At 48.0% G+C, this 24,120-nt stretch overlaps 1 protein-coding gene across 1 annotated transcript in view; it reads left to right on the top strand.

Moving 5' to 3' along the window:
• Positions 1 to 24,120, top strand: part of ATP7B (ATPase copper transporting beta) — a 49,478-nt gene that overhangs the window by 6,852 nt on the left and 18,506 nt on the right. The window contains 9 exon segments of the mRNA XM_027557321.1: positions 6,967 to 8,137; positions 11,999 to 12,256; positions 14,211 to 14,233; positions 14,235 to 14,375; positions 16,307 to 16,468; positions 18,947 to 19,023; positions 19,749 to 19,920; positions 20,993 to 21,226; positions 21,936 to 22,027. Coding sequence (XP_027413122.1) covers positions 6,967 to 8,137; positions 11,999 to 12,256; positions 14,211 to 14,233; positions 14,235 to 14,375; positions 16,307 to 16,468; positions 18,947 to 19,023; positions 19,749 to 19,920; positions 20,993 to 21,226; positions 21,936 to 22,027 — 2,330 coding nt within the window.

Below are 24,120 nucleotides of genomic sequence, written 5' to 3'. Positions count from 1 at the left end.
TTGAGAGTAGGAGAGCCAGGGCAAGTTACCAGGAAAAACAAGGAAACAAGGGTGATCACGGTACACATTTATACCACTTCCTTCTCCATTGATCAATTGAGTTTCTAGAGATTTGATCAGCCTTCTCTTCTGGGGACAGAGGGAGATTTCCCGTACAAATATAAGTGTTTCTTACAAAAAGGGAATTCTTACTTGGTTTTCAGAGCTCTTTCAGTGTCGGCTATTACCCCGAAAATAACTAGCTTGAAACAATATGCCGAAGAGATGTGTTTTAGGGTGGCAAATTCTCCTCCCCTGTAGTAGTATGGCTGCTTTTGTTTTCATTTTGCTCTTCAGCATTGTAATTTTTTCCTGTAATTAACATGGCGAAAAAGAAAAAAGTAACCTTAAGATTTCTTTAAAAAATAGAAAGCCTGTTGGACTTTGAGCTGGATTTAAATCCCGGCTCTGTTATTTGTGATGTTGGATAAACCTCTGAGTCTGTTTCAGCAGTAAAATGTTGATAAGAGTATCTCCTTACAGAATTATCTTGCGCGTTAGGAATATAAAATGCCATCCTCATAAAGTAACACTGAGACTCATTAACTATTTGCTACCTATTGGGCCTGTGTATGTATGGAAAAAATCAGGACCTTTCTGTATTTTCAGTTCCATGAAAGTTCAGGTGTATAGAGTTGTATGGGTGGAGGTTATATACTGGATAAGTTGCAGGCATGTAATAATATTTTTGCTTCATAAGTTGTTAAGGGTGTTCTACAGCTTTCGGAGTGAAAGAAGTCTCAAGATATGTTGGCAAGTGGTATCCTACTTAAGGATGCTGGAGAACCAGGTGTAATTAAGAGATCTCAGAAGTGGTTAGTGGTCCTTTCCTTGTGCATGTAATAGTATTTGCCCTTTGATTTGTGATCACAGCCGTTTTTAACAGGGTGTGTCATTTCTGGGCTCTGCAGTTTCAGTCTGGCTTTGAACACTTTGCTTAAAACATGCCACACCCATTTCCAATTTCTTCATATTAGAATGGTATATCCAAAGATCTTATTTTCCTTTCCTGTCTCCATCTTAGTGAATAAACTGTTTATATTCCTTTCCCTGCCTTTCTTTGAAAAGTCCTGGTACTCTCAGCAAATTCCATGGGACCTAGGCGCCTAGACAGGTAGCAAAGAATGGAAATTCACTTTTGGATTCTTCTCTGTGTAATTACCCTCTTCCCGGGTATTTCCAGGCCCTTCTCATCCTGATGCCTATTGTACTGATAGTTTATTGAAAATTCAAAAGCTGGTAACCTGGTGTTGGACCTGCAGAAGAAGTCCCCAGTGTTTATTCTCAAGGAGTCTGTGATTGAGTGGGATGCAAACATTGGAAGTTCCACCTGGTTCTTCCTGGACACAACCTGTTCCCTGTGTCCACTTTCCAATGTCTGTTGCTTCTGATGAACCCTTCAACCTAGACGTGTTTGTTTGAACTCTGTAGATGAGTTTTCCCCCACCCTAGAGATTGTCTTCATCGAAGAACGGAATTAAAAGTACATACAGTCTGTGTGTTCACTTAGAAATGATCCAAACACCTGACAGCTGTTGTGAGGTTGCCCCTAAACCAACAGGTACACTGGTGTTTCACAAAGTTGTGTTATTTGCAAAATCTTGTCTTCCATAACTGCTTGTCTTTAGAAGACTGCGTGTTTAAAAGGGAGACCTCTGAGAATTGTTTGCTACAAACAAATGGCTTCCAACACTTCTGCAAACTCCTTTAGGAGGAACATATTAATAGGATCAATAATCCAGGGATTAAGAGCCAGCTTTGTGGCTTGGGTTTGGTGAGTTGTAGATCGACCTAGGACCAAGACAAAGAAATTGGGTAGTAAACCATTAGGGATTTGTTTTTCCAACGGACTGGTTGAGAGTTGTGTCTTATTATAAGGAGGTGATTTCTGCTTTACTAAAATACTGTTTTAAAGTGAATATCTTTGTAGTATTTGCTGCATCTTTTTTCAGTTAAATGAGGTTTTGATTCAGTTAAATGAGGATTTGATTCATACCAGTTTAGCGACTTAGCAGCAGCAGCAGTTACAATCAAGCCACTGCTCTGGATCTCCTTTATGCTCACATTATTTTAATTGTTAAATCAATTTTTTTAGAATCCAGTAATGTTATACATTGTACAGTAAGTTGCACAGGGTAAAGTAACTCTTTCTTCCTACGCCTGACCCCAGCTACCTGACCCCTTCAGCTGCCCAGTCCACAAACTCAGTGCCAGCACATTCTTGTAGAGATAACTCCATACATATATAAACATCTCTGTGTGTAGTATTCTTTTTCCCTCTCAGTCGCACTAGCATGCTGTGATGGACTTATTTTGGTGGCCTTCCCAGTGAACTCCACCTCCTTGTATGTAAGTTCAGTCAGTTCAGTTCAGTCGCTCAGTCGTGTCCGACTCTGCGACCCCATGAATCACAGCACTCTAGGCCTCCCTGTCCATCACCAACTCCCGGAGTTCACTCAGACTCACGTATGTAAACTTGTATGTAAACCCTTATGTAATTCTCTCCTATATTGACTGAGCTTGGCCTTGTGACTGGCTTTGGCCAATGGTGGATTAACAAGTGTGATGCAGGCAGAGGCTTGGTAAGTGCTTGTTCTCTAGGAATGCTTACTATTGTGACACTCACTCTCAGAACCCAGAAAACCTCAATTGTGAGGTGCCCAGCCTAGCCATGGAGAGAGGCTACGTGAAAGAGAACCAAGGTCCCTACCAACAGCAGCCAGCATCAACTTGCCAGCTATGTCATGAATGCACTGTCTTCTTGGAAGATAGTTCCAAGCCCCATCCAGGTCACCTGAGATGATGCTCTATGGAGCAGAGATGAGCATTTCTTGCCAAACCTATCTGAACTAAAAAACTGTGAGCGGTTATCATAAGCCACTAGGTTCAGTTTGTCATGTAGTAACGGATATCCAAAACACTAGATTCTAAAACTGTGAGCGGTCATCATAAGCCACTAGGTTCAGTTTGTCATGTAGTAACGGATATCCGAAACACTAGATTCTAACAGTGAAGAACCCTCCTGCCAACCCAGGAGACATAAGAGACTCAGGTTCGATCCCTGGGTTGGGAAAATCCCCTGGAGGAGGGCATGGCAACCCACTCCAGTATTCTTGCCTGGAGAATCCCACGGACAGAAGAGCCTGTCAGGCTATAGTCCATGGCATCGCAGAGGATCCAACACTGAAGCAACTTAGCGCACACTCATAAATTAATTATTCCCTTTTCTCTATTTAAAAATATTTTTAAAAAAAACAATTCCTTGTAATTATTAATCCCAATTTAGCTTATGATTTCCTCTGTGGATATACAAATAAACATTCATAATCTCTTTCAAAAGTTATTTAAATTTTCATCTTGTTAAGCTGCTCAAAAGCTGAAGTTGAAAAGATCTGCATTTTATACACGGGGACATAGAAAATCAGTCCACATAATGGAGATTCAACTGAAGATGAGCAGGGTTGTATAGGTGCCTAGTGACATATACTTTTTTTTTATAATCAGGTACCATATATAAAATCCTATGCCCAAATGTCTGAAGCAGTACTGATAAAGAAATGCAAAAAAAAAAAAAAAAAAAAAAGGCTGTCTGAGGAGGCCTTACAAATAGCAGTGAAAAGAAGAGAAGCAAAAAGCAAAGGAGAAAAGGAAAGATATACCCATTTGAATGCAGAGTTCCAAAGAATAGCAAGAAGAGATAAGAAAGCCTTCCTCAGTGATCAATGCAAAGAAATAGAGGAAAACAATGGAATGGGAAAGACTAGAGATTGCTTCAAGAATATTAGAGATACCAAGGGAACATTTCATGAAAAGATGGGCTCAATAAAGGACAGAAATGCTATGGACCTAACAGAAGCAGAAGATATTAAGAAGACGTGGCAAGAATACACAGAAGAACTGTACAAAAAAGATGTTCACGATGCAGATAATCACAATGGTGTGACCACTCACACTCACCTAGAGCCAGACATCCTGGAATATGAAGTCAAGTGGGCCTTAGGAAGCATCACTACAAACAAAGCTAGTGGAGGTGATGGAATTCCAGTTGAGCTATTTCAAATCCTGAAAGATGATGCTGTGAAAGTGCTGCACTCAGTATGTACTCATCAGTGGCCACAGGACTAGAAAAGGTCAATTTTCATTCCAGTCCCAAAGAAAGGCAATGCCAAAGAATGCTCAAACTACCACACAATTGCACTCATCTCAAACGCGAGTAAAGTGATGCTCAAAATTCTCCAAGCCAGGCTTCAGCAATACGTGAACCGTGAACTTCCAGATGTTCAAGCTGGTTTTAGAAAAGGCAGAGGAGCCAGAGATCAAATTGCCAACATCCGCTGGATCATTGAACAAGCAAGAAAGTTCCAGAAAAACATCTATTTCTGCTTTATTGACTGTGCAAAAGCCTTTGACTGTGTGGATCACAATAAACTGTGGACAATACTAAAAGAAATGGGCATACCAGACCACCTGACCTGCCTCTTGAGAAATCTGTATGCAGGTAGGAAGCAACAGTTAGAACTGGACATGGAACAACAGACTGGTTCCAAATAGGAAAGGAGTATGTCAAGGCTGTATATATATTGTCACCCTGCTTATTTAACTTATATGCAGAGTACATCATGAGAATCGCTGGGCTGGAAGAAGCACAGGCTGGAATCAAGATTGCTGAGAGAACTATCAATAACTTCAGATATGCAGATGACACCACCTTTATGGCAGAAAGTGAAGAAGAACTAAAGAGTCTCTTGATGAAAGTGAAAGAGGAGAGTGAAAAAGTTGGCTTAAAGCTCAACATTCAGAAAACTAAGATCATGGCGTCCGGTCCCATCACTTCATGGGAAATAGATGGGGAAACAGTAGAAATAGTGTCAGACTTTATTTTTTAGGCTCCAAAATCACTGCAGATGGTGATTGCAGCCATGAAATTAAAAGACGCTTACTCCTTGGAAGGAAAGCTATGACCAATCTAGACGGCATATTCAAAAGCAGAGACATTACTTTGCCAACAAAGGTTCGTCTAGTCAAGGCTATGGTTTTTCCAGTTGTCATGTATGGATGTGAGAGTTGGACTATAAAGAAAGCTGAGCACCTAAGAATAGATACTTTTGAACTGTGGTGTTGGAGAAGACTCTTCAGAGTTCCTTGGACTGCAAGGAGATTCAACCAGTCCATCCTAAAGGAGATCAGTCCTGGATGTTCATTGGAAGGACTGATGTTGCAGCTGAAACTCCAATACTTTGGCCAACTGATGTGAAGAACTGACTCATTTGAAAAGACCCTGATGCTGGGAAAGATTGAGGGCAGGAGGAGAAGGGGATGACAGAGTATGAGATGGTTGGATGCCATCACCAACTCAATGGACATGAGTTTGGGTAGACTCTGGGAGTTGGTGATGGACAGGGAGGCCTGGAGTGCTGCGGTTCATGGGGTCGCAAAGAGACACGACTGAGCGACTGAATTGAACTGAAAAACTATATCTAATTGTGAGAGTGGTGAGGCTTGGATCTTAGGAAGAGGAAATTTTGCTGAATAGAATGGCTGAAGCCACAACATCATGAGAAGAGTTCAGGAAATTACACTTGAGCCATGATCAAATAAAAAAATGAATCCTTTTAGTTGGGTGGAGCACGTGTCATTTTGAGAATAACCACAGTGGTCCATGTGGGGCAGGGCCTCTGTGGAGGCAGCTCCGAGACTTGACTTGTTCAGCCTGACTTCCTGTTCTTCCAGCTGTCCCCCTCCCACTCCCCTTGGTGCCCTGGGCACCGCTGAGCTCAAGGAGCATCCTTCATGACCCTTGGTCATAGGCACCGTGGTCTGACCCCATGGGCTGGGAGGTCTGTACTCGGAACATGTGCCTGCTGCTGCTGCTGCTACTGCTGCTGCTAAGTCGCTTCAGTCGTGTCCGACTCTGTGGGACCCCATAGACGGCAGCCCACCAGGCTCCCCCGTCCCTGGGATTCTCCAGGCAAGAACACTGGAGTGGGTTGCCATTTCCTTCTCCAGTGCATGAAAGTGAAAAGTGAAAGTGAAGTCACTCGGTCGTGCCCGACTCTTAGCGACCCCATGGACTGCAGCTTACCAGGCTCCTCCGTCCATGGGATTTTCCAGGCAAGAGTACTGGAGTGGGGTGCCATTGCCTTCTCCGGAACATGTGCCTGGTGGTCGTTAAATCTAACCCCTGCTAAGAGAATGAGACGGACACACCTAGAAAGCGAGGCAGAATTAGGGTGTTGGCTATCCTGTGTATTTGCATTCCAGCAGGACCTCCAAAATTGGAGCTAAAAGGACTGAGCCTAGTGGGGCGGTTTCAGGTGTCGACTGGAGTCAGGAAGGTCTCGAGGGACTTGTGCGCTTCTGAGCTCTCTGCCTGTGTTCAGACTCGCCATGCGTGTCCCGTGTCTGTCAGTCCCATCATGGTCTCCTTTCCTGCGGAAACCTTTACTCCATCCATGGTAGAAAAACATTTCACCAAGGTGGGCTTTTGACTTCTGTGTTCAGAATCACAGAAATAGCTGGAAGGAACCCCTCTGAATCCTTTCATTTGACGTTTGTTGTTGTCGTTGTTTAGAAGCTTAGTTGTGTCCGACTCTTCTGCAGCCCCATGGACTGTAGCCCACCAGGCTCCTCTGTCCATGGGATTCTCCAGGCAAGAATACTGGAGTGGGTTGCCATTTCCTTCTCCAGGGCATCTTCCCGACCCAGGGATTGAACCTGCATCTCCTGCATTGCGGGTGGACTCTCTATCACTGAGCCACCAGGGAAGCCCATTCATTTGATGAGTAGTATCTTTTGATGTTCTTATCCTCTTGAGATGTTTGGATACCAGCAGTATTGTTTTCCATTTTCTCAGGGCCCAGACAAGCTGGGAGATTTTAGAGAACGTTTCACTTGAAGGATAAAAAATGTTCCTTCTCTTTCTTTTAGATCCTGTCTAAGCTCTCCCAGCCAGCGATGAAGCAGAGCTTTGCCTTTGACAACAATGGCTACGAGGATGACCTGGATGGCGTGCGCCCCTCCCACACGGCCACTGGCACCATCAACATCGTGGGCATGACCTGCCAGTCGTGTGTCAAGTCCATCGAGGGCAGGGTCTCCAGTTTGAAAGGCATTGTGAGCATTAAGGTTTCCCTGGAGCAGGGCAGCGCTGAGGTGAGGTACGTGCCCTCAGTGGTAAGCCTGGTGCAGATTTGCCATCAGATTGAAGACATGGGCTTCCAGGCCAGTGTGGCTGAGGGAAAGGCCACCTCCTGGCCCTCCAGGGTCTCACCTGCCTCAGAGGCCATGGTCAAACTTCGGGTGGAGGGCATGACCTGCCAGTCCTGTGTCAGCTCCATAGAAGGCAAGATCGGGAAACTGCAGGGCGTCCTGAGGGTCCGTGTCTCGCTCAGCAACCAGGAGGCAGTCATCACTTACCAGCCTTACCTTATCCAACCCCAAGACCTCAGGGACCACATAACTGACATGGGATTTGAAGCCGTCATCAAGAACAAGGTGGCCCCCGTGAGCCTGGGACCCATAGACGTCAGGCGGCTCCAGAGCACCCTCTCAGCAGCCCCTCCGGCTCCCGTTAATCAGAATGACAATAACTCTGAGACCCCGGGGGGCCAGGGGATCCCCCTGCACCTGAGAGTGGATGGAATGCACTGTAAGTCTTGTGTCCTGAACATTGAAGACAATATCGGCCGGCTCCCCGGGGTTCAGAGTATTCACGTGTCCCTGGAGAGCAGGACTGCCCAAGTCCAGCATGACCCTTCTCTCGTCTCCCCAGGGGCCCTGCAGAGAGCCATTGAGGCCCTGCCTCCTGGGAACTTTAAAGTCTCTCTTCCCAATGGGGTGGAAGGGAGTGGGCCAGACTCCAGGAGCCCCCCGGCGTCCAGTGCGCCCTGTACCGTGATGCTGGCCATCGCCGGCATGACCTGCAAGTCTTGCGTCCAGTCCATCGAAGGCCTGATCTCCCAGAGGGCGGGTGTGCACCAGATCTCAGTCTTTTTGGCCGAAGGGACTGCAGTGGTTCTCTACGATCCATCTCGAACTCACCCAGAAGAACTGCGAGCTGCGGTGGAGGACATGGGATTCGAGGCCTCCATCCTGGCTGGTATGTGGTGATGCGTGTCAGGGCTCCCTGGGGGTGTCTCCTTTCTCTCTCGTCTTACGACGACGTGATCCCTGCACAGTTGGACAGGGGAGCCACACTCCCTGCCTCCCAGGTCCTCCGAGCTGACAATTCTGCAACTTAAGCCAGTGGGCCAGTTGTCAGGATCGAGGAGCTAGAATTCCCAGGTGTTTCTGTGTTGCCTCTCAGGTCGCTGGGACTCAGTGCTAAGTTCCTTGCACTTTTGGCTTCTTTTCTGAAGAGAACGCTGATCCTGTATTGTTTGTAAATAACATACTGTGGGAACACCTGGCCCTCCTCTCTCCGAAGGAGCCATCCTCATTTGCTCGGAGATTTCTCTGCTGAACAAAACAGAATAATAAAGACAACAGGACCTTGGTCCTAGCCCCTGGAGCCCACTCTGTTGAAAGTGGGAATGAAGGAAAGGGCGGGACGATGGTTCCTTTCCCCCACCACCAGCCACGGCTGTGAGAAGAGGGGGACAAGACAGCCTTCACAAAGTGAGGTGCCCACAGGCTTGACCCCACGTCAGTCAGTAGAACGTTTCCTGGGTGGTGGCCGTCCCCAAGCCCTCTCGCATTGACCCACCAGCCACTCACTTGCTGCTTTTCCCTCTACTTCCCTTGCACGGAGCCCTGCACGGTGTCCTGGCACCTATTGTGTTTCTGCCCCTCGCCAGGCCTGTGTGAGCTGTGGGCCACTGGGAAGTGAGGTGTAGCCCCTCCGGAGAGCTCGTGTGGTAGCGAGAAGGGGAAACCATGCCGGGCCGCAGGGGTAGGCTGGTGAGGTAGGGGGCTCGGTGGTGGTAGGAAGGCTCCTCTCGGGGGAGAGGGTGGGATTGAGCCATGGGAGATGGCAGAAACCCTTCCACCGCCTCCCCCACCACCCCTCATGTCTCATTCCCACTCACCTCCTCCCAGAGGAGCCCTTCCTAGACAGGGGGCTCAGGGGGGCTCAGATCCCTATACACACACCCCTGATGGGAGCGTGTGAGTCATGAGGAGGAACTGTGCCCCACCCTGTGCTTTGTCTTTGTACCAAGTTTCAGGAAGGAGTTTTGTTTTTAAACAAAAATCAGTAAAGAAAACAGCAGGACAGTAAATCCTGTACTCAGAAGGTAAGACATGCAGTGTGGAGTGGCCATCTGCTCTGTTTGTGTGAGGCTTAAAGTCTTTCAACAGTGGAATCAAGTTCGTGGCAGTAAAAAGAAATTTGCCTTGAACTACATAATCCAAAATAATTGAACTCAACAAAAAGTAAACCTGGGGGAAAACGGGTTTTGATTGGCCACAATTATGAGAATTACGTTTAGCCCAAGAGGTACTTAGGGTGCCAGATTTAGCAAATAAAAATCCGGGACACCTAGTTTGCATTTGAATTTCAGATAAACAATAAAGAATGTTTTAGAATTAGTATGTCCCATGCAGTATTTGAGACATATGAAAAAAAAAAAAAAAAAACCTTGTTTATCTGAAATCCAGTTTTATCCGGGCGTCCTGTATTTTACCCGTCAGACTTAATTTAGGATAAACTGTAAGTGTGCTGCTGGAGAAGGAAACGGCAACCAACTCCAGTATTCATGCCTGGAAAATCCCATGGACCGAGGAGCCTGGTGGGCTACAATCCATGGGGTTGCAAAGAGTCGGACACGACTGAGCAACTTCTGTGTGTGTGTGTGTGTGTGTGTGTGTAAGTGTGCTGATGACTATCTTTTAAAACCACGTAAATGGTTTGTATTTTTTTTTGTATTTGTAATTGTATTTTTATACAAATACATTATTTGTGTTTTTTTCGGTCATTCTGAATTGACCAGGGGTTCCTTGAGGACAGTCGTCCAACCACATGATTTGCTTCTCCTTGCACAGACTCATTTCCTTGTGATAAATATCTGAAAGCATAGTTGCTGGGTCATAGGATATCAGCCTTATTTCATTCCATCGCAAATATTTATTGTGCCACTACTAAGTACCAAACTGTTAGGGGTACCATTTTTGATAATACTGTTACGTAGGTTTCCAGAAAGCCAAATCAATGTATACGCCCTCTCAGGGTTGGCATAAAGGACCCAGTAGCATAGGCTGGCTTGAGTTCCTGTTCATTTATTTAAACTTTAGCAGTCTTCAGAAGCTTAGAATTTAGTTGAGTTAGACCTCTGTGTTGGAGAATAGCACGAATGTTAGTGAAACTGTTGACCACAGTATTTGAATAGAAAGGCGAGTGAATCCAGACAGTGATGATGGAGAGCAGCAGGAGGGATTGGTGGATTAGGAGTAGGAGGTTGAATGTTAAGAGCCTGAGATCCAGAGGTGGAGTCATTTTGAAGGGCAAGGTCCAGGAGAGCAAAACTGTGCTAGGTGAGGTGATAGTCTTTGCATCCAGAAGGTTGGAGGGCTCTAAGGCTGGAGCCCTGGAGGTCTTCACTGAAGGGGCTGAAAGTGTCCATCAGCTGCACTCCAAGTGAGTGGAAGTAGTTTTAGCACTTTCCAGAAAATGAGCTTCTATTGTAGTGGCTGTGGACTTTGAAGTAATGAGAGTTAATCGTCAAATGATGGCATTCTCTTCTACGTACTCTTCAAGAGTATTTTGTGTCATCACGAAAGTGTGACTTTCCAGAAAATGAGCTTCTATCATAGCAGCTCTGGACTTTGAAATAATGAGTTCATCGTCAAATGATGGCATTCCTTTCTACACACTCTTCAAGAGTATTTCGTGTCATCGCAAAAGTGTAACTTTTCAGAACGATGAAATCGTTCTGTATCTTGATCTGGTTGATGCTTAGTTACATCCATCTATACACGTGTGGTGGGCAAATGTCTGCTCCCTGATCCGTGGAACTCGGCGGAGAAAGGATGGCCTTTTCAGTATTGGAGCCGGATGACTGGAAATCCAAGCAGAAAGAAACTACCCTTGACCATCACCTCAGACCTACACAGAAGTTAATGTGAGGCATATCAGTGACCTGAATGTAGACCTTCATGTAAGATAACAGAGCTCAGTGAAGAAGCCAGAGCTAGAAGAAAACATCGTGAATATTTTCATTGTTGAGGTAGACATGTCCATTAACAGAGGAAAGAGTGCATCACCACTGAAGTTGGTTTAGTTGACTGTACATTGGACTTCATTCACATCAAGGGCTTCTCTTATCAAAAGAGATAGCATTAGATGAGGGTGACAAAGCAAGCCACAGACTGTCAGGCCATGTTCACAGTGGGTACAGCTGACAAAGCGCTCCTGCCCAGAATGTATAGAGGACTTAGACAAATGAGGAAAGGGCCAGCAACTCAATTAAGGTGTTTGGGGCAGTTTGATTCTCAGAGGGGAGGGAGTGGGCCTCTGTTTACCAGGATGCTATAGTGGTTAAAAGACAGTCCAGATGTGTAAGTTCGATTCCCTGATTTCTGAGGGGTTTGGGACAAAGTATTTAATTTCTTATAATTCATTTCTTCATCTGTAAAATAGAATCAGTAGCAGGATTTGCCACAAGGCTACGTTGACAGTTAAAGGAGGCCATATGTGTGCTTAACGGCGGTGGGGGGGGGGGGGTGCCTGGTGAGTTCTTATCACTGCTGTCATTGTCATCATCCATTAGAGCATTCGTCTACCCAGAACATTCCATCCTTGCAGTATTGGTGTGTTTTCCTACATGTGGAATCGTGTCTCCATCTGACTGTGGAGAGAGAGATTCAGTGATGAAATCTCTGGTTCCCCACCCTACCCATATCTTCTCCATGAACTTTGACCTGAATATTGTTAGGCTTGACCCTCCTGTTCCAGAAAAAAATTAATTCATTCTTCTAGTTTGAATGATTTCTAATTTGAATGCTTTCTGACCTTCTGTCCTAGAAAACTGTTCCAGCAACCACATTGGCAACCACAGCTCTGGGAGTGCCGTGGGGCACGTGGCGGCTGGCACACCTGTGCCTGTGCAGGGAGGGACTCCCCAGCCAGGGGAGCTCCATACTAACCACATCCCCCGCCAGTCGCCCAAGTCCCTGCCGGCCTCCACCACGGTGGCCCCAAAGAAGTGCTTCCTACAGATCTCAGGCATGACCTGTGCATCCTGTGTGTCCAACATAGAGAGGAACCTGCAGAAAGAACCTGGTAAGAGGTCCACACTGCAGAGCCTGGAATGCTGCTGCAAGGTGGTCGAGTAGACTGTCGGGCGTCATGGTTAGCAATGTGGGGTGGTGTGTGCGCCCTTTGGCATCTCTACTGACCACGTTTATCAGGAGCCCTGATAATCTGGTGGGGCTTCCCTGGTGGCTCAGTGGTAAAGAACCCACTTGCCAATGCAGGATATGCGGATTCGATCCCTGGGTTGGGAAGATTCCCCTGGAGAAAGGGAATGGCTACCCACTCCAGGATTCTTGCCTGGAGAATCCCACAGACAGAGGAGCCTGGCGGGCTACAGTCCATGGGGTCACAAAGAGTCGGACATGACTTAGTACGCGCTGATAATCTGGTGGCGTGTTCATTGTATGTTAGAGGATAGATGTTTCTCTGGAAACATCTGGAGCAGTTGGCATTCTGCCCTTTAAGGAGTATTTAGTTTGAGATAAAATGGATCTCTGAGTGAGTTAGCCATGGGGAACCCGGTTTAGAGGTTAAGGTACAGTCATGAGTGGCCTCCCCACCTAGCTTGTCTTGGTAGCAGTCTGTGGTTTTCCCTTCCAAAGCCTCTTACTGTCAAATACATCATCAATAGCCTGTATTTTGTGGAGAAGTTCCAGTTTCAAATATTCTGCCCTGGTGTCCCTGTAAATCATAAACAGTTGTAAAAACGCCAAAGTTTTGTCCTCTAAACAACATCGGCCATCTGGTTTCTTAAGCCTGAAAGTGGAACAAAAACCCCGTCCCAATTTTGTGTTTGGAGAATGTCTGAACCATGACTCTGCTGGCCTCCGGGGTCACTTTCTGTCTTCCTGCGGCTCCTTGTGAACTCCTGCTCACCAAGCCTACGGCTCCCTGAGGCTCTAGAGGATGGTTCTCAAACTGAGGTGTTCCTGGAGCTCCCCTGTCACCCTTGGGTGGGTCACTTGGAAGTTACCCTGTGGTTCACAGGCCCATGTTTCTCTTCCTCACCTGAATCCCTCATTTTATCCCTTATGACATTGTTTTTTAAAGCACATCATTCCTTTCATTTACGTGAATGAGCTTTCTTTTCCCCCCTTAAACAATTTTTTTTTAAATGAAATTACATAGTATTTTATTTTTTATTTATTTTTTTCACTCAGTGGAAGGCAGGACCTCCCTCCCTTAAACTATTAATGAGCAATAGCAGTAGCAAGATAGTCCATGGGATTTCTTTTACATTCCTGAAAGCAATTGAAAACGGAAAAAGAGTAAGGAAAACCACTTTTGAAAATTATTTTTTTCTCCTGTGTGTGAAAGTGGAGGGGAAAAGTACCTCCTTGGTGGGACAGTAGTTGCCAGCTGCAGACGCCGTCCCCTGCTTACGTCCTCACCAGTGTCTCCTACGGCCTGACTCAAGCTGCCCCTGCCGGGGTGGCAGCATGGCTCAGCCTGGGAGTGGGGTGACCCCCAGAGCGAACCCCAGACCCACTGAGCCAGAGTCTGTGCTTTCACCAGGTCCTTGGGTGATTTGTATGTCCACTAATGTGTGAGGAGCGTGGCTCTAGAATGGTGGCTCTCACGCTTGGCTGTCCATTAGAACCCCCAGGAGAGCTTTAACTTGCCTGCAATGCAGGAGACATAATGAGACTATGGTTTGATCCCTGGGTGGGAAAGATTCCCTGGAGGAGGGTCTGGCAACCCACTCTAGTATTCTTGCCTGGAGAATCCCATGGACAGAGGAGCCTGGCGGGCTACGGGCCATGGGGTCGCAGAGTCAGACACGACTGAGTGGCTAATACAAAGGGCCAGGTATGGTGACTGTTAGTGCTCCTCCCCAGGTGACCTCACGCCCAGCCAAGTGTGAGCACCACTGTTCTAGAAACTTCTGGGGGCAGAGGTCTTCCTCTGCTAGCTTGTGTTGAGCTCATCATCTCCCAGAGCCCTGGCCTGGAGGGTTCCAGCTGTGCCCCGCTGGTTGCAGGGATCCTGTCCGTGCTGGTTGCCCCTGATGGCGGGAAAGGCAGAGGTGAAGTACAACCCGGAAGCCATCCAGCCCCTGGAGATAGCAAAGCTCATCCAGGACCTGGGCTTTGAGGCAGCAGTGATGGAAGACTACACGGGCTCGGATGGTGACCTCGAGCTGATGGTAAGCACGGCGGCTGGGCTGGAGCAGGGGGCTGGGCGGTGCAGGCCCAAGACAGCCTCCGCAGCCGGGGCTGTGAGCAGGATGCTCGCCTGTCTTGCTTATATCCTGTCGTCGCTGGGTTCTCCTTTGAAGCCAGTAACTAGGATCTGTTTGTTTTGTGAAGGAATGCCCTCTGTGTCAGAGTCATAGGGATGCATCCAGGGTTTTAGGAGGAGGAGGCAGTGGTGGGAGAGGAAGAGGAATTAGAGCCAGTGACTATCCTGAGCTTGGTGGTTCAAGGGAGTCAAATCTGAACACGTTCCGTGAGGCCGGGAAGGAAGCTGAAAGGCCAGAGGGGTGTCCAGGCCATGGGATGTGAGTCAGCGAGGAAGCCAGCAGCCATCGCAGGGGAAGAGGGCTTGGTCGGAGGCACAGAACATATCTGGAAGGTGTCTGGTGACTGGAGTGTGGCCGGGCACTTGGTCCGGGGTGAACGCTGTCCGTGGTGGTTGCTGCTCCCAGCGCTGCTGGCGGGGGCGGGACGAGGTGGGGGCATGCTTTCCTGTCTGCCCTCTGTTGCCAGCTGTACTTGTCAACAAATCATGGAAGACAACAGATGGGTCTCCTATTTCACATGTAGTGTGCTCACAAGCACTTCTGTGCAAAGCTTCTTTTGTACAAATAAAGGGAGACTTAGAAGGAATCCACAAGCATTGAGTAACGCTGTTTACCAAAGTGACTGCATCTTTCTTCTTTGCTGTGTTTAGTCCCTGCTGTTAGTGGTGAGTAAATGTTTGAAGAGTAAGTGCTGAGGACATGAGTGGCACTTTGAGGTCCTGATAAGTGGTGTTCATTGTAGAGCAAGCCCTCCGCTGTGGCCGGGCCTCGGTGTGTGCGGAGGGGCCCACGGTAGCACTCGCTGGGTTACAGCTGGAATCAGGGCTGGCAATAGGAGCAGGGCCCCTCTGAAAACCTCCAGGTCCAGAGGTGCTCGTCTCTGCACAGACTACGGCATGGGAAGTCTAGAACAAGACTGTCATTTGAGGGGACTTCCCTGGTGGTCCAATGGTTAAGACTCCAAGCGTCCAATGCAGCCGGTGTGGGTTCCATCCCTGAGCGGGGAACTAAGATGCTGTGTGGTGTGGCCAAAAAAAAAAAAGACGGTGGGGAAGATGAAAACATTTTTTTGAACAATGTTTTGTTTTTTTTTAATTGCAGTGTTATTTTTTAAGACACTAAGCGGTATCGATACTTGTATTGTCATCACATGCTCAGGTATTTTATGTCTGTATTTAATTTGTTTTCTGGGAAGTGCTGACCACTGATGCTCAGAAGTGAAGAAGTGAAATCACTCAGTCCTGTCAGACTCTTTGCGACCCACGGACTGTAGCCTACCAGGCTCCTCTGTCCATGGGATTTTCCAGGCAAGAGTGCTGAAGTGGGTTGCCATTTCCTTCTCCAGGGGATCTTCCTGACCCAGGGATGGAACCTGGGTTTCCTGCATTGTAGGCAGACACTTTACCATCTGAGCCACCAGGGAAGTGATACTCAGAAGAGTTAGTCGTCTGGCTCACTTGATGCAGATGACGGATGGCTGACTCACTTGGAATTCCTTTCTCACACTGGTGCACGCAGCCTGGGGTGGCGGAAATGGATAACCAGGACAGGGCTGTGAAAGTCTATTGTTACCAGAGCTGGGAGCCAGGCCTTAGTCCTTGCCATCTGCTTAGTGATTGGTCTCCTGTACCTGAGGTGGGGAGGAGCACTGGTTATATATCCTGAAGCCTCTGGGGAATGTCTGGGGTTAAAATCTTGCACTGGAGGTTCGGGGGCTTGCACGTTGGGAAGGAGGACAGAGTTCTTGTGGCTGCCTGTTAACCAGCTCCCTGTATGCCATTGATGGAGTCCTCTGGACCCTAGGTCAGTGGGATCTTTGTCATCCTTTGCTGCAGATCACGGGGATGACCTGCGCCTCCTGTGTTCACAACATAGAATCCAAACTCAGGAGGACAGAAGGCATCACCTACGCCTCTGTGGCTCTCGCCACCAGCAAAGCCCACGTGAAGTTTGATCCTGAAATTATTGGTCCGCGGGATATTGTCAAACTCATCGAGGTGAGTCATTCATCCAAAAAATTTTGCACCCATGTTTTTAAAAACAGTGATTTATAATCATCATAGGAAAATGAGCAAAATGTAGCTAATTAAAAAAAAGAGAGAAAATCAGCTAGTATAATATATTGATAAAATCCTTCAGATTTTCCTGTGGAAATAAGGTGACTTATTTTAAAATAAACTATAAGGGTTTAGTAAGTCTCAGATAATCTGAGATTGAAAATCAGTGAAGGGGGCTTCCCAGGTGGCTCATTGGCCAAGAATCCACCTGCAAATGCAGGGTTGCAAGAGGTGTGTGTTTGATCCCTGGGTGGGGAAGATCCCCTGGAGAAGGAAAAGGCAACCCACTCCAGTATTCTTGCCTGGGAAATCCCATGGACAGAGGAGCCTGACAGGCAACAGTCCATGGGATCTCAAGAGTCAGACACGACTTAACAACTGAACAACAGGAAAAAGAAAAAGACATTATTGTTTTGATTTCAAGTAGTCCCCGAGAAACAGCAGCATCACCAGGATTCCTGGTACATGGTGTTAAGTCGACTAATGGTGAGAATCCCCTGATAGTCCAGGGGTAGGACGCTGCGCTCTCACTGAGGAGCGCCTGGCTGGGCTCGATCCCTGGCTAGGAACTAAGATCCCACGAGCCATGCAACACAGCCAAAAAAAAAAAAAAGGGACTAGTAGTAATTTTTAATATTATTTACATCTGTGCCAAGTATCTGCAGATGAAAGGACTGTTGGTGTTGGGAAGAGTTTCCCTGCATTTGGGCCTTCTTTGCAGTCATTTCTCCTTTGGAAAATTGGTCAACGCAGTTTCATATACCTCCACTCCATTCCTTCCTCACGTTGCCATAGACAGTCCATATCCTCTCCTAGGCTGTGTTGTATCAGAGTGTCAGTGGTGATCTGGCTGGGCCGAGACAGTCAAAACTGAACCAGATGAACTCATAACGACTAACGGTGAAGTTTAGCAGGGACTGTGGCTTATGAAATGAAACATTTCAGAGCAGGCTTTGAGTTGTGGTAAATTTTCCTTTGTGTGTGTGTGTGTGTGTGTGAAAGAGAGGTATTGTCTGTTGTCTGGCCTAGCAGAGCTCTTTGATATGCAAATACTGTTACTGCTATTGATATAGTGCCTTAATCTTAGAGGTAGATAACTCAGCTTCTTTATCAGATGAGGAAGAGTGACCCCCCCAGAGAGGTTCAGGGACTTAGATCCCCCGCACCCAGCTAAAGGTTGCAAGACCTGGTACTCAAACCCAGGTCTCCCAGCTCCAAGCTCAGTGGGCATCCAGTTTCTGCCATGCCGCAGGTCTTACGGAACAGTGATGATAAGGCACTGGTGAGGGAGAGAAGTTGACGGATGCAGTAATGATGGGCAGTGTCCAGGTGGAGCTTGGAGCATATCTCCAGTACCCTTCCTGTTTCTTTTTATTTATTTTAAAAGATAATTTATTTGGCAGCGCTGAGTGTTAGTGGTGGCATGTGGGATCCTTTTTTAGCTGCAGCATGTGTAATCTTAGTTGTAGCATGTGGGATCTAGTTCCCTGAGCAGGGATTGAACCCAGGCCCTCTGCTTTGGGAGCTTGGAGTTTTAGCCACTGGACCACCAGGGAAGGTCTCCCCCACTTCCTGTTTAGAACACCCTACTGGCCTCTACCCAGCTCACTGTAGCTCCCTCCTTGTTCTTACTCGGGGAATAGTGCCAGTGTCTGGCCCCCATTCCTGCATCTCTGGGGCATCATTTCCTGATGTAACTAGGCCGGCATTAGTTGCGAAGGATTTGTCTTTAGATGGCCTTACGTGCTGTTTCTCCTACTGTAACACATTTTTGCGTACAATCTCAACATCAGAGTCCCCGGGGCCCCTCTTTCTATTGTGCTGACTGACAGGACATTTCCTGACAGCTTTTTCTGTGTAATTTCTTAAAGGGAATCAGAAATCTAGTGATCAGATCAAATAAGGCAGAGAAGGGTGGAGGAGAGAAGTGAGGCAGCCAAAGAACTGGGAGAGATAATCCCTGAGAAAACCACAGATGCTGTTGGCGTCAGTCTGCTCAGCGGGAGAGCCTGTGCTGAGGGGTGGGGGACCTGTGACTGGATCCAGCACTTCCGATGATGCTGTGGCTTTGGTCGGGGGTTTGACCTCTGACCTTCAGTTTCATCCTGCAGAGAGCAGTGGCCACAGACCAACTCCCCAACTGATACTGGGGAGTCTTTCACTCACGAATCCCAAGCTTGTAACTCAGCATCCGTCAGCTCTGGGCAGGCTCAGTCACCTCCCAGCGTCCGCTGCCTTTGCCGACAGAAGGAGCAGGCATCCCTGTGGGCAGCATCTGTAGGGCGATGTGGGGACAGAAGTCATGAGTCCTCAGAGGCAGTTGTAGGTTAACCTCATTTCCAAAGATGTAAACTGCTTTCTCCTGATGCCTGTTTTAACCAAGTGCCTTCTTTCTTGTTTCCTCCTTTTGATAACAAGGAAATTGGCTTTCGTGCCTCCCTGGCCCAGAGGATCCCCAATGCTCATCACTTGGACCACAAGGTGGAAATAAAGCAGTAGGTAGACCAGCACTGTAGCTCTGCCTATGGGGCCAGTTCTCCCCGTACCTCCCCTGCCTGATTCTGTGCTAATCGGGGTCCCTATGGCCCCCTCAAGCTGCCCCCCGATCCTGCCGCCACCTCCTACAGCACCTTCTGCTGAATTAATCGCCTTTACCTCATAATGCTAACCCTTTACAACAATACTGTCCTGCAGTACCTTCTGCTATGACAGAAACGCTGTATGTCTGCATTGCCCAGTATGAAATGCAGCCACTGTGACTCAGCAAATACATTTTTAATTCCACTTCACTTTAATTTTAATTTAAATAGCTACCTATGGCTGATGGCTAACAGATTGGATAGCACTTAACCTGTGAGTTTTGAAGAAAGAACAGTAGCGGCCATAGTCTGAGGATGGTCAGCCTCTTTGGGACTGAACGCTCAGCTTTTTCTGGGCCTTGGTTGCCTCGCCTGTAGATTGGAGGTACCACTTCTGCCACGAGCAGGCCACGGCTATGTCTAAACATCCCTGGAGCATCCGTGCAGGGAGGTTTAGACCTTTGATGTCCCCTCAGATGGCCAATGTAGGGAGCGAGCGCTGCTCTCATTGTAGCCCTTGGTGGCCTGTCCCAGACATGGGGCAGAGGCAAGTCTCAAACCGAGTCCTCGGGAGGGGACCAGCCTGGAAGCCAGGGGGCAGGCGCAGCCTGACGTGTCCGTGTTGCTGCGTTGCTTTCCAGGTGGAAGAACTCTTTCCTGTGCAGCCTGGTGTTTGGCATCCCCGTCATGGGTTTAATGATCTATATGTTGATACCCAGCCATGAGCCCCAGTCGACGGTCCTGGACCACAACGTCATCCCAGGACTGTCCATCCTGAATCTCATCTTCTTTATCTTGTGCACCTTTGTCCAGGTGCGTATCTGGGGCTGGCGGGAGGCACACCCGCCCGGCATGCCTGCGTGTGGCCGGCAGGTGCTGTCCGCTTAGCCTGCTCTCGGTTGAGCCAAGTGCCTCTTCATTGCCTGTTTCCCCACCACCTAGCCCGTTGCTGACTTTTTCTATCTTATGGCTGACACTAAGGGCCTGACATGGGGAACGAGAAAGGACCTGGCTTCATGGGCAATTCACAGGTGACCAAACTCCCCCGGGACAGCAGCCCTTTCGAGGCAAGGCTTGGTGATCCAGGGTAGCGCGTTTGCTTTTTTCCCACTGAATTCGCCGTCAGAAGCGGCAGCTGGACCGCCCTGGAGCTCTTGCTGCTCTTCTATACCTTGTCTTGAATGACCGAGATGCAGTCCCGGGGAATCATAATTTAAAAGGCACAGCCCTTGTGTTTTGTCTACCTTGGGGACCACATCCAGGAACTAGCTGTGTTTCTGGTGGAGACGTGCCTTCCGTTTGGAATATAAAATAAAACTCCTGACTTAATATTAGGCTTAGTACTAGAATATTAGAATTAATTCGTATGAATTAGGACTGTCTGGAGGCAAGTATTTGTAGGCTGGAATTGTTTTTTTTCCCAGATCCTCGTCTGTATAGGAAAAATACATATTTACATGCATATATGTCCGTGTGTGTATGTATTCACTACTACAGACATAGGCCTTTTTTTCCAGCTGAAATAGACTTATACTAGACCCACTGATCTATAACTGGCTTTGTCACTCAGCCACGCACTGTGTACGTCTCTCCCATCAGCAGTCTCTTCAGAAGGGACCGCATAGCACTGTGCCCAGTATGCACGCACTGTGATCTCTTTCACCATCTTCACCATCCATGGACATTTACGTGGTCGAGTCCTCTGGGTCTTAAAGGTCTCCCATGAGCATCCACTCCTGTGGCCAGAAGTCCTCTGAGTGAGGAAGTACATTTCATACATGTCAGTTACAGAGGGCAAAGGGATGTCGGCATCGTGGGTGAGCTCAGAGTATTTGCAGTCCCGAGGGGCCCCGCATGACTGTCGCTCTCCCCCACCACCTTCCAGTTCCTCGGCGGCTGGTACTTCTATGTCCAGGCCTACAAATCTCTGAGACACGGGATGGCCAACATGGACGTGCTCATCGTGCTGGCCACGAGCGTCGCCTATGTCTACTCCCTCGTCATCCTGGTGGTGGCCGTGGCCGAGAAGGCCGAGAGGAGCCCCGTGACCTTCTTTGACACGCCCCCCATGCTCTTCGTCTTCATTGCCCTGGGGCGGTGGCTGGAACACGTGGTGAAGGTAACTGCAGCCTCAGATTAAAGGCAGAGCTCTTTCCTCAGCAGCACAAACCTCAGTTCATCTGAACACCATGGTTAGAATTACTCGTGATACGCCGTCAAGGCCACGACTCGAAGAAACATGAAACCTACATATAATTAGGTACCCCAGCCGCTAATCTCCAAACCAGTCGCTACTTCTAAAATCCCAGCTAATCTGGTTAATTATTAAAAGCCTTTGTTCAGGCGCCGCGTGCAGTGGAAAGAACCCGGGCTTTCGGGTCAGAGGTCGCATCGTCTCTTGGTAAATAACCGAGCGTGTGGCTTCCTGGATTAGATATCCACATTCCCACCTCAGGGTCATGCCGTTCTTACCACCATTGTTCCAGATGTCAGTGTGTCCTATAAAAGAATGGAACTCGGGCCCTAAAAAAATCAGAGTGAACCTAAAAGTAAATGGTCGGTGGGCAGATGGGTATTGTTTCTTCCACCTGAAATGTAATTCGCAGGACTTGGTGGCCCTGTACGCTCAGGGTGGTGGCAGCACAGCTCTCTGTCCCTGGGCAGTGGGTGACACCCACCCTGAAAGCCTGCAGATGTGCGGAGGGGCTGTGTCAAGGGAGCGCCTTTCCTTGCAGGGTCTTCTCTAACACCAGCCTTGTGAGTGATGGCCTGGGTTTGCACAGGTCGGCTTACTCTCGCTCATACTTCACATTCTGGTTGTTTCTTAGAGCAAAACCTCAGAAGCGCTTGCCAAACTCATGTCTCTGCAAGCCACGGAAGCCACCGTCGTGACCCTTGGTGAAGACAACGTGATCATCAGGTAATCATCACTGTCAGGAGTCCCTGATCAATTTATATCAGCGTGTGTGCCGCACACCCATGGTGTACAGGACCTTGTGAGGGCCGGCACAGCCACGACAGAAAGATCCCTCCTGTAACTCCACTTCAGCAGGCAGAGCGTTTACATACTAAGATAAGCGAGGGTTCAAGGGGGTGTATGTGTGCTAGACGCCAAGTGAGAGGTACAGGCAGTCTGTCTGGAACTTAGGAGAAGGCTAGTGGTGGTCAAACAGAGTTTCCCAAAGCATGGTGCGTGAGCTGGGTCTGCCTCGCAAGATTTGGAGGATTTATACAGGCTGAGAGATATGAGTTCGACTTGATACTGAGGTAGGAGTTCAACTAGCCCAAGAATAAAAATGGGAGAAGTGTCTTTCTTCTTTAGAAGGTTAACTGCTAAGTCACTTCAGTCGTGTCTGACTCTTTGTGACCCTGTGGACTATAGCCCACCAAGCCCCTCTGTCCATGGGGTTCTCCAGGCAAGAATACTGGAGTGAGTTGCCATGCCCTCCTCCAGGGGATCTTTCCAACCCAGGGATCAAACCAGGGATCGAACCTGTGTCTCTTACATCTCCTGCATTGGTAGACAGGTTCTTTATCAGTAGCACCACCTGGGGAGCCCTATGTATAAGGTTGGCAGATATTAAAAACAGTAATGATTATTGTCATTATGGCTGGGACTTAAATAGCATTTACTATTTGCCAGATGCTATACTAACATGTTGGTGTTTAACCAAAAGAGGAAAAAAAAAGGCCTTATGAGGAAGGAACTCCTAGTACTTTTATTGTACAGATGTGGACACTGAGGTTCAGGGAGGCTAAGCAACTGGCCCAGGGTCACACAGGTGTTAAGTAGAGGAATTAGGACAGAACCTACACTGTTAGTTCCAGAGCCCATGTTCTTTACAGTTACATATACTGACTCTCAGGCTCCCCTGGTGGCACAGTGGTAAAGAATCTGTTTGCCAGTGCAGGAGATGCGGGTTCGATCCCTGGGCCTGCAAGATCCCCTGGAGGAGGAAATGGTAAGCAGCTCCAGTATTCTTCCAGAATTCCTTGGATGGAGGAGCCTGGCGGGCTACAGTCCATGGGGTTACCAAGAGTCAGACATGACTGAGCAGCTAAGCACACACACACACAAACTGACTCTTAAATCATATTTCATAACTTGGGCATTTTTACAGAATAAGGCTTCTGTATATCTGCGGTCAGCCTCATTTTAATGGTTATTTCTTGACCTTCTTGGCATCCCAGAAACCGCTCTGGTCCCACCACCGTCCCCTTTAGCCTGTGGCCTCGCTTCTGGCTTCAGGGAGGCGCAGCACTTCTTGTGCAGGCCGCCTCCAGCTCCTGTCTGGTTTCCTCGTCTTGCAGTCTCTAAGCCCCCTCCAGCCTTCCTTGTTCCTCCACCGGTTTCTGAAATCGCTTTTGCCAGAGACATCAAATCATGTCCATGAACCAAATCCCACCGTTGGTCTCATTTAATGCTCATGTCAGCCTCTTGTCAGCATTTCCCCTTCTTTCTGTCCCTTTAAAACTTTGTCTTTTTCTTTTTCTATTAAGCTGTGGCTTACCTTCACTGAAGAACACCAATCCCAAGTGTAGGGAGTGATGAATTTTATACATAGTTGCGTCAACAGCCACAACATCCGCATATTCAATGCCGTGGGGTGGGTGCCCCCTCCTGTGCGCGCTTCCGCCTGCTCAGCCTCTTAAGATGGGGTGTCCCAGGGCTGAGGTCTGTCTTCCAGCCATGCTCCTGGGGAAGCTCTTACCATTTCAGACTTTGGATTCTGTCTGTATTTTGACAGCTTCCGGGTTGACCTCTAATCTCAGCTCAAATCCAGTTCCTCACCCCTATTCTCTGACTCAGCGGACATGAGTTTGAGTAAGCTCCCAGAGTTGGTGATGGACAGGGAGGCCTGGCATGCTGCAGTCCATGGGGTCGCAAAGAGTCAGACACGAATGAGCGACTGGACTGAACTCAACTCTTCGGACTGGCCACATCTGTGTGGAAGTCAGGCAAGCATCTCTGGCTTACCGTGTGAGACCAGAGACCTCATCTCCTCTCCTTTC

Source organism: Bos indicus x Bos taurus, chromosome 12 (genome assembly GCF_003369695.1).
Source record: "Bos indicus x Bos taurus breed Angus x Brahman F1 hybrid chromosome 12, Bos_hybrid_MaternalHap_v2.0, whole genome shotgun sequence".
Taxonomy (NCBI): Eukaryota; Metazoa; Chordata; class Mammalia; order Artiodactyla; family Bovidae; genus Bos; species Bos indicus x Bos taurus.
This window is presented reverse-complemented; position numbering and strand designations above follow the sequence as displayed.